Genomic DNA, 12,386 nt, shown 5'->3' with positions numbered 1-12,386 from the left:
TTAACCCGGTTAATTCTGGGTAAACTCCGTTATTTTTTTTTCTATTTAATTATCAAACTTTCATGACGCAAATTCTAGGTTTTACGAGATAACCTGGTTTAAAGGGTTAGCCCAATTAATTCAATTTTTTTTTCTTCATTAGTTTTTTCCTTTTTGTTGATTTTTTTTCTTTGTTTTTTTTAATTAATCTATTAAATTATCACACTTTTATGACACGACCTTATAGCCAGACCCACATCCAATATTCTTGGGTCCGATGTTATAGTCAGCCTCACTTAAACTTGGGTCATGCAAGTTTAATTTTATTATTAATATTATAAATATTACTCTTAGATCAGACATTGCAGCCAAACCTAAGATTCTTGGGTATAACTTTGCAGAAAAACTAAGATTTTTAAATTTTTATTTTTTTAATATTTTTTATACAAAAAAAATGATCCGCGGCAACGCGCGGGTAAAAGCTAGTATATATATAAAAAGGGAGGAGGGGGGATTGATAGAGTCGAACCTGGATCTTTATATTGCTTGTGTTTTTTTTTACTTAGAGCATCTGTTTGATCGCCGCAACTACGTTACTTGCCTAATGTCTAGATTTGTTAATGGCTATGGCTTGCGCAAGAAAGAAAATAAAGCAATAATCATTTACCTTTCCTTTATTTTTATTTTAAGTACGTAGTTTTTAAAGATGTTTTTTAATCAAAATTATATTAAAATAATAATTTTTTTTTTATATTTTTCTTAATATTAAAATATCAAAATACTTGAATTTTTTTAATAAATATATCAATTTGATGTACTTTTATAAAAAAAATAAAAAAAACATATTTAACTATAAAAAAAGCACTCCCAACTAATATTTGTTTTTCTTTTTGCTATTGTTGGGTCAATTTCTATGTTTCATCAATATTATTTTGATAACGTTTTAGATTAACAGAAAATGATTATTGCGAGAAATAATTATTAGGTGACCAGAATTAATAAACATTCTTGTAACAACCACTGTCGAATTGAGACTGCATCGTTCGGTTTGGCATAGGATAAATTCAGACACGTCATGTATTTTCTTTGCGAAAGAGAAACGAAAGTTCCTCCATACCCTTCTTTTATTGAAAAAGTAAATTGATTAAAATCACAGCAACTCCCTCTAGATTCTAGGGTTTCTTTTTTCGCGCAAACAAAAACTACACAGCAAAAGGGAGCGGTCCGCACCCCCCCCTCCCCCCCGCTCCTCTAATTTCTCATGCTCCATTATCTGTCCTTAATTGGCATTCTCTCTCTCCCAAATATCCCAAAAGATCTTCTCTTTATTTTCACAATCACAACATGCTCTGAACACCCCTTTTGCGAACAAAATTTCAATTCCTCTTATTCCCTCTCAAATTCACCCAATGCAGCCTTCCAATTCCACCGGATCCAATTCGAATTCCACCGATAACCCCGAAAACCTTAAATCCCCGAAATCACCCTCCACTGAATTCAATGCCACCGCAACAGAAAAAAGTCACAATCATGTCGAAAAAAGAAGTGCTAACGTGGATGATGAGTTGGTTCTTGATGTTACAGGCAAAAGCTTGGAATTTGATTTACTAGAAAAATCTGATGATTCAGTTGAGGGTTTGTATTTGTATAAGAATGCCTTTAGTTTGGTGCCCAAGTCGGTGGGCGGGTTAAGGAAATTGAGGACGGTCAAGTTTTTTGGGAACGAAGTGAATTTGTTTCCGGCGGAGTTTGGGAATTTGGTGGGATTGGAGTGCTTGCAAGTCAAAGTATCATCGCCGGGGTTGAATGGCTTGAATTTTAGTAAATTCAAAGGGTTGAAAGAGCTTGAGCTCTCGAAAGTGCCGCCAAGACCTTCGGTTTTGTCGATTTTGAGTGAGATTTCTGGGATTAAGTGCTTGACAAAGCTCTCTGTGTGTCATTTCTCTATAAGGTAAGTGTGTGGGTGTCGGTTTTGAATCATGTTATGTTTTTCTATAGTTTAGAGGATTTAGGAATGAAGAAATATGAAAATCTCAATGAAAGAAATTAAACTGAATCTTGTTCTATCAAGTAAAAGGAAAGGACACTACATGGAGTAGCTATGTAGTTACAAATTCTAGTCAAATTAAGAATTTTTAATTTATTTTGCTTGCTTTCGATCTAGTAAGAGGTAATTAGTAGGCTAGCAAAAAAAAACTTGCTTAGGAATGATGTTATGAATTCCAGTCAAATTATGAAATTATATTTGAATGTTTATTGTTTCGCCGGCATATTAAAAGAAATAATAATACTTTCGAGATGGTGATTTTAAATGTTGTTGATTATTGTGTTCTTGTAAGAACCGCAGTAAAGGGCGGTTGTTGGTGAGAAACATTATTTTTGGATCCAATAATCTGATTCTTTTGTTTTGCTCTCCTTTATTGTATTGTTAGCTTCAGTAATAGAAGAATTCCTTTTCAATTTATACGAGGTAGAATTTTTCTGAATGGAAGTTGGACAATAAAGGTGTTGGCTGTAAGAAATCAATATGTTGCTGAATTATCACTTCTTTTATTGGGAAAACTTACAACTAAGGATAGGTCTAATAGCTTGTGATGTAGGCTACCACATGGTCTGAAATAAACACCGCAAGAATGAAGCATGGGCATTGTCTGCTTGACCTATTATGTTTGCAAGTATGCATTCGACTAGCTTACCGAGTTCTTCATCCAGACCTTTGTAGTTTAGCTTGAATGGATAAAAAAGGAAAACATTGTCAGTCAAATTATCTTTCCAGGTGCCTGACTCCCCCCTTTTCAACACCTCAAGTTTATTATCTATGTCTTGCTTCCATTGTTTCCATGTTGTTAAGTTATAGAATTATCTTATTCAAAACAATGGTTAAACATTTTGAGACATCTTTAAAGGGCTTTGCCAAATCCAATGAAACAAGATAGAGTGGCTAATGCTTGCTGTTAAAGAAATAGTCAAAGGTTAACTGGTAAAAAATATCAAGGAAGGAGAGAAAACATTGGGAGCAGAGTCACCTCAAAGTGATAAATTAAACAACACCATTGATATGCATCATATTCTCGGAAAGGTAGACAGGACATAGTCTTTAGTGTTACCCTTTAATTTTGGCACCCATCTGAATTGTTGGGCCTTGATAATATTTGAGTGCTGTGTGTAATACCTCCAAGTGAGTCTAAAATGAAATTCAGTTTCAGTCTTAAGCATTTCCAAGAAGTTGTCAGTACCAAACTTTAGAGATGTAGTTCTTGAATAACAACTCACAAATTTAGTTAGCTACATACCGCTTATCAGAATTTTGAAAAAAAGAAGAAGAAGAAAACAGAGAGATCTGATGTTGTACTTTTTCCTGCAGATATCTTCCTCCCGAAATTGGCTGCTTAAGTAACTTGGAGTACTTGGATCTTTCATTCAACAAGATAAAGAGTCTGCCAAATGAAATAACTTATTTAAATGCCTTGATATCATTAACAGTATCTAATAATAAGTTAGTTGAACTACCCTCAAGTTTGTCCTCATTGCAAAGATTGGAGAGTTTGGACCTGTCAAATAACAGGCTGACATCACTGGGGTCTCTTGAACTTACTTCAATGCATAGCCTCCAGTATTTAAATCTTCAGGTACTTTTCTGTAATGAACTTTTAGGGAAGGTTATGATTTACATTCAGGTTCCAGATGTGTAATGGTACTTCCACTCGGTTCATTGATTACTCTAGGATGTAATAATCAGCTCTCTAGAATATTACTTGATTGCCTCAAAGCATATGCTGCTGCTACTACTTTACTCACCATGTTATTCTAACCTTTTGCATCAAGCAACTTTAACCATTTTGGTCGTTCTTGTTGATGGCCCATATCTCCGTTCTAAATGCTAAATAATCACTTTCTTACCACATTACTGCACTTTCTCTGAGAATCATGTTGATTCTGTTTCTCTGTTAGAACATCTATAATTCACTCTTCTATTTTTCTTAAGGTTTAAGTTGTTTGTACTTTTTTTTTGTGATGCTAACTTATGTTTTTTTTAGTTTAGTGTTTTTCAATACTGTTGTTACACCCTTAAAGCATTCAATGGCATTGGCTGTTTGGTGTGTTTAGATCTTTTATTCATTGCATCTGCTTGCTTGTTGCACTCAAAGCTAGTGGGGAATTGGAGATTATATATGGTGACTTTGCCACACTTAATTGTGGTTGCAAGTACATTCTTGACATCGAGAACATGATGGTCATGCAACATTTTGTAGGATATGGCACGAGCATTTTAAATTTTTGCGGGAAATCATTTTGATATGTCAGCAAACTTTGTAATGGAAGGGTGGTCCTGTGGTTAAATTACTTAAATTTTTATACTTTCATGGTTCAAAGTTTGGATGGCCAAAACGTATCATCTTTATTGATCTTCTTAATGCTTATTGTTTTCAAGAACAATAGGCTACTCAGCTGTTGTCAAATACCTTCATGGATATGCTGCAAATTGGAAGGAAATGGAAAGGACTTGTCAAATGATGATTTCATTAGCTCTTCAGTTGAAATGGACGTGTACGAAGCCTCCTTTCAGGATGATGGCAATAATTTTTCTTGTAATGGTGAGGACTTTTGAATCACTTTCTCTTTATATACTTGAAAAGCTTTTTATAATGGATGTCTTGGGTTTTTTTATTCATTGGCTCTACTTTAGTGTCAAATGAACTTTTGATGATCAAGAATGTGATGCAGGTTCCAATCTTGCTGCATCAAGCATAGTGACTGGGCCTTCATCAAACAGCAGATGCTTTGCAACTCGGAGGTCCAGTAAGCGGTGGAAACGGCGACATTATTTGCAACAAAAAGCTCGTCAAGAACGATTAAACAACAGCAGGAAGTGGAAAGGTGAGGGCCATGCTGAAGCTTTGGATCTGAAGGAAAGTGAAAGTTTCAAATTGAACAATCTTGATGTTTGTAACTTCGAGATTTGTGAAGAGGTTATATCAGACATCGCAGGTCTAGATGATGATGATGGCGAAAAAGTTGAACTTTCTGGAGAAGCTGAAGTCGAAAATCTTCTTATCAGTGTTGAAGCTGATAAAAGCAGCTCTAAAAAGGGTGCGGAAAGCTGCTCATGCGACCTTGGGTCTATAAATAAAAGTGAGGAAGAAGTATGTTGTGTGCAAGATGAATCTCTAGGCTCTTTACAGGGTGAAGCTGGTAGTCAGGATGAAAATCCATATGCAGAAAAATCCAAAATCACCTACAAGTCAAAAAGGCATTATGATAGGGATCTTGATAATCCAAAACCATGTAAATGTCGGAGACCAACAGAAGATAGCTCAAGATTGTCTCGCAAATATAGCAACCTTTCTTTTTGCAGCATCGAGGACCGACTACCAGATGGCTTTTATGATGCAGGACGTGACCGACCTCTCATGCCACTGAGGAATTTTGAGCAAATCTTGTCTCTTGACTCACGCGAGGTCATTCTTTTGGACAGGTCAACTCTTATTCAAGACCTCATGCTCATACAAAACACGACTGCGCTATTTCTCTGTGGTTAGATAATGCTTATTTAGTGTTAATTACTGTGGTTGCTTATTGTTTTTTTTAGGGAGAAGGATGAACAGTTGGATGCAATAGCTCTCTCTGCTCAAACTTTGGTGTACCGTTTGAAGAGATTAAATGGTTCTACCAAGGAGAGGAATAAGGTTGCTGTTGATAACTTGCAGATTGCATCATTGCTTGCACTTTTTGTTTCTGATCATTTTGGGGGCAGTGATAGAAGTGGTGCTGTTGAAAGGACAAGAAAAGCAGTGTCTGGTTCAAACTACAGGAAGCCTTTTGTTTGCACATGCTCAACTGGAAATAATGAAAGTATCAGTTCTGCTGGTAAACAGACTTTGGAAACTGTAGATGATATTTTTTTCTCCGATCTCTGTGAGAGATCTTTGCGATCTATTAAAGCAAGACGAGGTTCCATTGTGATTCCTTTAGGGAGCTTGCAGTTTGGTGTTTGTAGACACAGAGCATTGCTAATGAAGGTAATTCTTGTTATGCATTTTCTTTCAATATTACTTATTGAATAATTATGTTATATGCAGTACATTTTCAGTTATTTTTATCTAATATAATAGAAATTGCTCTAGTATCTATGTGACCGAATGGATCCTCCATTACCTTGTGAACTTGTCCGGGGTTACTTGGACTTCACGCCACATGCGTGGAATGTCATTCTCAGCAGGAGGGGTGGTTCATTGGTCCGGATGGTGGTGGATGCATGCCGTCCACATGATATTAGAGAAGAAACAGATCTGGAATACTTTTCCAGGTCAGTCCTGCTATTTAAAGTGGTGATGTCAATGTTGTTTTGTTCAATATGATATGCATGCAGATGCTAGAATTTGTATGCTCAAGTCCATAATATCATGCAACATTGATTTTTCCCCTGGTGTGAATTCTTTTATGTAAAGTTAAGTTAGTTAGGAGGTGATAGGGGTGAAAACTTACCCCTGTAAACCTTTGCCTCTTTTTTGTTGGGTAAGACAAACTGTTGCAGGTTAAAATTACAGTAGGGTGACGTTTCACCCCAAAAGTGGGGTGGGACATTACTCCCCAGTCACAGGGGCAAGACCCACCCTTAATTTTTTTTTTCCTTGAAATTGGTGCTCATATCTTGTCTCCATTTCCTCTAACTTGATGTCTCTTTCTCCACCATCTCTCCTTGTTCTCCTATCCAGCCATAGTGATTATCCATGATCTCTCAAACACATCCAACACATATTTCTTGGATTTTTTTGACACAAACTTGCCTATTGCTTAATGCCTTACCTAGCTCTATCTCTTCCATCTGCAAAAAACTGCAATCTCATTCAGCAGTGATGAGCTTGCACTGATCTCAAGTTTCCTATATGATAAATCTGACACTCACAACAAAAGAAAAGAAAGATGACTTGAAGCAATTGTTTTGAAGAATACAAAAGAAATTGTAAGATGCACAATTAGTGTTTGTTATTAAATTATTAATATATGCAAGTGATTTGTGAATGCTACCAAACAAATTATTTTTTACCCCCCAAAACCCCCCCTAAAATTTACACCTCAAAACTTACTCCCTGAATAATTCACGCCCACTCCTTTTCACCCCATACCAAACACAACCTAAACATTGAAGAATATATGATTATTTTGGTGTTTGAGCAGAATGGTTTTGCAGAATTAATATGCAGTTCTAGTGCTATTTAGAGATTTTTTATATTTTGATATAGCGTTTCTGTGTCCTGCTTACCATTTGGCAGGATCTTTTAAGGGAACTGTAGATTGGAGCGCCTTTTAGTGATCTGTGTTGCCTGTTTTTCTTTATTGGAATGTCTTATTTTCCAGCTATCTTTTGTACAACTACTTCATAATGTTACATGTTCGTTTTTCTTCATCTAAAAATAAACAAATATTTAGAGGGTAAATTGTGGAAATGGAAGAGCAAAGCGTGCACTATATGAAACTTTAGTTGTTCAATGCAAATTGATTTACAGGAGCGCACTAAAGCATTTGTTCCCCAAACAAGCTCCAAGAATAAGATTGTCTTCTTGGTCCACATTTACTCGTCTGCTTATACATTTGATTTCATATTTTCATGAACTTTCTTGTTGCTTCAGGTATGTTCCACTCAGTCGGACTAAAGTTCCCCCTTCAACCAAGAGCATTACCAGTCCTGATTGTTCATTTCCTTCTCTGTCAACATCTGATGAGATAGGAAAGGTGGGTTCCAGTACTCTTATTCGGTGCAAACTTGAATCGGTTGAAGCTGCAGCAAAGGTATGTTCAGCTTTGGCAGGGTTGTATATTCATAACCAAGGAATTTCCCCTGTACACCATACAATGATTGCTGACTCTATCTAATGAACTTTTCTGATGCTGCAGGTGCGTACTTTAGAGGTGCGTGAGGCTTCAGCAGATGAAATTAGGAATTTTGAATATAGTTGTCTCGGAGAAGTAAGAGTTTTAGGTGTGCTACAACACTCTTGCATAGTTGAAATGTACGGGCACCAGCTATCTTCAAAGTGGATTCCATCAGAAGATGGAAATCCAGAACGCCGCATATTACAGTCTGTTATTCTTATGGAGTATGTTAATGGGGGATCTTTAAAGGTAATTTTATTCTTTTGTTTTTTAAGTTGGCAGATGCAAACATGATAGTAGCAGAACTAGTTACATGCCCTGGCTTTGCTTCTGGCCACTACGAAGATTAATTTTAGTATGGGTAATGGGGTTAGTTTTAAACGACCACGTGAACTATATTTTAACTTACCTATTCTGAAAAAAATAATTCCTGCAATTTCACAAGACTGCTCCTGAAAACCAACTATTTATTGACAATCAAAACCTACAAATCCCTCATCCTTGTGCCTCATGTCACTCAATGCTTCATCTAATACCCTAACATTAAGTAGCCACTTTTAACAATCCCACATTCGTAATTTCATATGTAATATAATTAATTTGCAGAAAAGCTTGGCCTTGGTAGTTTGCCAAGGAGAAATAGGATCCACATAGCTTGCCCTAACTAGTGTTTGTCTGAGACATGGTTGAGTTTAACTGTTTTTCTTACATAGTTATCTGTTTTTTTTACACAATTATTTGATTGTGTTCCACATATTTCTTATTGATTATTGCTCTCATGATGCACTAGAATTATTTAGAGGAGTTATCAAAAACTGGTGAGAAGCATGTACCAGTGGAGATGGCATTGTGTATAGCACGAGATGTTGCATGTGCATTGGCAGAGATTCACTCCAAAGATATAATTCATCGGGACATAAAAAGTGAAAATATTTTGATTGATTTGGATAATAAGAGAGCTGATGGCATGCCTTTAGTGAAGCTCTGTGATTTTGACAGAGCTGTGCCACTCAGGTCTCTCTTGCATACGTGTTGTATTGCTCATAGAGGGATTGCACCTCCTGATGTTTGTGTTGGAACACCACGCTGGATGGCTCCAGAGGTTTTGCAGGCAATGGATAAACGCAGCACATATGGTCTGGTATGTTGCTTCTCCTGTCTGTTAGTTTGGAAAATCATTAATTCTTAGTGCTTGGCTAGATATTTTTTCTCTCATGTGATTGTTAACATTTCCATTGCAATTGTGTTACAGTTATGTGGGTTCCATAGAAGTTATATGTTTGGAATGAGAGTGATTTTATCGGTTGTTATGCAAACATAAAATTAAACATGTGCATGAAAAATTAAAAACACATGCATATCTTGCTCTCATTACCTTGAATTGAATATGGAGTGGAAGGGAGGATTTTTTTGGATCGTTAGCAATGATGTGGACAAATTTGAATTGCCCTTTAAGGTTGAAGGGATGTGACAGCTGTTTACCAAAACCTGTGTGGTCTTTTAAATGTTTTTTATCAACTGCAACGAAGTGTGAAGCTAATTATTACTTCTGCTGCTCAATACTTATCCTCATAATGTGTATTGTCCGGGATTCATAAAATTGAGGGCGTATCTCCATGAATTGGACTGGCTCTACATTCTAAATGAGTTGTTATCAGCAAATACCAGCATTTGAGGAACTAGTTGTGTTGCATAATATCAGATGCAGGATCAAATTTCTGATTTCTCAAAATGCCACCAGGTTTGGTACAAATTTTGATCCCTGTATCGAAACTGTATTAACATTGGCTACACTACTAAGACGAACTATGCCAAATATGTGCAATCTTTGTGATGAATTTGTGTTGGGCTATGGCCCCATATTGCTTGCAAAAACGTACTGCTTTCCATATGCTTTAGTTTGTGCATGTTGATAGTATGAGTTGTAATGGGATTTTCTCTTTTGGTTGTAGAAAGTGGATATTTGGTCATATGGATGCCTGCTTCTGGAATTGTTGACTTTACAGGTCCCATATTCTGGCTTACCTGAGCTACACATACACGAGCTTCTACAGGTACATCTCACTATAAACTGAAATTTTCTAATTGATAATTGAGGGTGGTTAACACTTAGATGTAAAAAGATTTTAGTGTTGCCGTTGCACTGCATGCATTACGAATCATTAAAATCTTTTTTGCTTGTGGTACTATTAGCTTTTTGGTCAATGCTTGATTTTGTTACCTCTGGTCTTGAGCTGTTCTTTTATTGGTTTCTCTTGATATAAACAGTCAGGTAAACGACCACCACTAACTGATGAGCTAGAAGCATTGGGATCCATTGACGAGCATTTGGTGACTCAGTCTGGCTCAGATCTGGAGGGAGCTGAGGCTGAGTCCGAAACTCTGAGATTCCTTGCTGATTTATTCTGTCAATGCACCAAGGAAAATCCAGCTGATCGTCCTACAGCTTCAGACATTTACAAATTGTTGCTTGCACGCACAAACATTAACTAGTTGAAGGAAAGTTGGGAACAGTTTTAGATTAATCTTTGGGTAATAGTTTATTCCCAACCCCAAATTTTTGTAGCCTTAGGATGTTGTGTTATTATATTTAATATTAAGGCTTCTGGGAATCAAATCTTTGGGTTTTCTCTAGAGTTAGTGTACCATCGTTGTAGTTGAAGAGCTAGAATTAGCAGCGTCTTTCAACTTTCTTTGTGAGTAATGTTCATGCGATGGGTACAAAGTGGGCACTTGATGTCTCCTCTCTTTTTTAATCTGGAGGTCCGTAAATTTTCTATGCAGTTCTGTGTCTGATTGTGAGATGTCCCGGCTTTGATGTATTTTTCAGTGTAATTAGGCATTCTAACAAGTTATTAAGATTGTCAACAAGGTAAACAAAGCTTTCAAACTTTGATTTACTTGTTTGGAAGAGGAATATGAACTGGTCATGGTTTTGATTTCTTGCCTATTTTGGGGAGGATATTTTTACTTGTTCTAACATCTCGTAGTAAGTAGGTTACTGCATCATCACATTTAAAATTGCATTGAAATACCTTGTATCTTATGGTTGATATCCTGGCCAAAGCATTCTGCAGTTGACTGCGGTGAGTTGGGGCTCTGTTGAGAACAGGCCAGGTCAGGAAATGTTTACCTAAGACTAAATTAATCCGAGGACTGAAGAAAGTTTCCCACTTCTGCAACTGTTTTGGTTAGAGAGATGCATGCTGTCTAGATCTAGAGATTATAAAGGAAGGAAAAGTGAGATTTTATGAAAAAATCATCAATCATTCCAGCTCGTCGTTGCTAGCTGGTTGGTGGCTACCATACCATTTTATACTCTCTTTCGTCTTTTCAGTTTTGTTTCTTGCGAGTGGGCGCTATATATATGCGGAAAGGAAATTCAAGGTGCGACCAGCTTCACCTCGTATCAGTGCACTGCAATGCACGAGGAACCGTTCTTGCTGGCAGCTCGACTGCACTGCGCAGTTGCCTAGTTCTATGCAACCATACATCAGAAAAAAGGATGCAAGTTTGCTAACGCAGAAAGGGAGTGAAATGTTTCTCGTTATTGTACATGGTTGCGGTCATCTAACAGTACTGTATGGCCGGGGACCATTCAAGCTACCTCACCTCACTGTACCCTAAATTCTGCTTGCCGAGAAAGACCAGATGGGAAGATACAAGAGTTTTCAATAATCTAGGCTTATAGGGGTTACTAGAATACAAAAACGCCTCTGTCCATCCCTCTGTGCGTGTATGTTTATGTAAAGTTGCCGTGAAAAAAAAAAATCACCAGCAGGACACCAGGTACATAGAACCGCGGTCCCTCGATCGAGATCCTTATTGGGTTGTTGACACGCGTGTTTCGACGTATCTAAGCATTTTAGGCCCACGAAGCATGGCCCGCATATTAATGTCTTTGTGGCCAAGCAAAGGCCTCTCGTCAACATGAAGATTTAATAGTTTGGATCGTTATTATACGGCTCGGGTAATCCAGGTTCTTGCCTGAGTTTTTAATTACAAAAACATAAGTTTATAAGTGCCATGGTCAACCTCGCCCACCTATTGAGTCAACCTGAAATCTGAGTAAGATTTTTTTTTTTATATATATTTTTATTTTTTTATAAATTTTAAAAATATAAAATTAATTTATGAATAATTAGCCTTTATATATTCTTTTTTATAATCAAAATTCACATGGATTATTTAATAACTTTTCAATATGGAATAATTATATATAGAATACATCCACATAAATTATTTTTAAAATTTTTAATTTGAGATAACTATATTACATTTTATTTTTTTATAGCTTACATCTATATGCATTATTTTTTTATGTGAAATAACTATATATGGCTACATTTACATGAATTTTTTTTAATTTTTTTTTATGTGGGATAACTATACTACACTTTATATTTTTTTTATAGCCCATATCCATAAGATTTATTTTTTTAACTTTTTGATGTGAGATAATTATATATAGTTTACATTCACATGAATTGTTTTTAAAGTTTTTGATGTGGAAAGTATACCACACTTCACAT

At 36.3% G+C, this 12,386-nt stretch overlaps 1 protein-coding gene across 1 annotated transcript; it reads left to right on the top strand.

Annotated features, from left to right (window-relative positions):
• Nucleotides 1-1,091: 1,091 nt before the first annotated feature.
• LOC118061505 (uncharacterized) lies at nucleotides 1,092-10,804 on the top strand. The gene is made up of 11 exons (XM_035074953.2): nucleotides 1,092-1,930; nucleotides 3,344-3,608; nucleotides 4,412-4,574; nucleotides 4,705-5,455; nucleotides 5,570-5,999; nucleotides 6,105-6,286; nucleotides 7,611-7,770; nucleotides 7,876-8,103; nucleotides 8,645-8,995; nucleotides 9,807-9,908; nucleotides 10,123-10,804. The coding sequence occupies exons 1-11, from the start codon at nucleotides 1,389-1,391 to the stop codon at nucleotides 10,345-10,347; spliced, it is 3,399 nt and encodes a 1,132-aa protein (XP_034930844.1). The 5' UTR covers nucleotides 1,092-1,388; the 3' UTR covers nucleotides 10,348-10,804.
• Nucleotides 10,805-12,386: the final 1,582 nt, after the last annotated feature.

Source organism: Populus alba, chromosome 10, assembly GCF_005239225.2.
Source record: "Populus alba chromosome 10, ASM523922v2, whole genome shotgun sequence".
NCBI lineage: Eukaryota > Viridiplantae > Streptophyta > Magnoliopsida > Malpighiales > Salicaceae > Populus > Populus alba.
Note: the sequence above shows the minus strand (reverse complement) of the source record. Positions and strands in the feature narration are given on the sequence as shown.

What these genes read in the sequence shown, in the direction of transcription:
- LOC118061505 (XM_035074953.2), top strand. Translation starts at nt 1,389, where the DNA reads ATGCAGCCTTCCAATTCCACCGGATCCAATTCGAATTCCACCGATAAC. An exon ending in GAGGTCATTCTTTTGGACAG is followed by an intron (nt 5,456 to 5,569) that starts GTCAACTCTTAT and finishes TGTTTTTTTTAG; the next exon opens with GGAGAAGGATGAACAGTTGG. An exon ending in AACGCAGCACATATGGTCTG is followed by an intron (nt 8,996 to 9,806) that starts GTATGTTGCTTC and finishes TTTTGGTTGTAG; the next exon opens with AAAGTGGATATTTGGTCATA.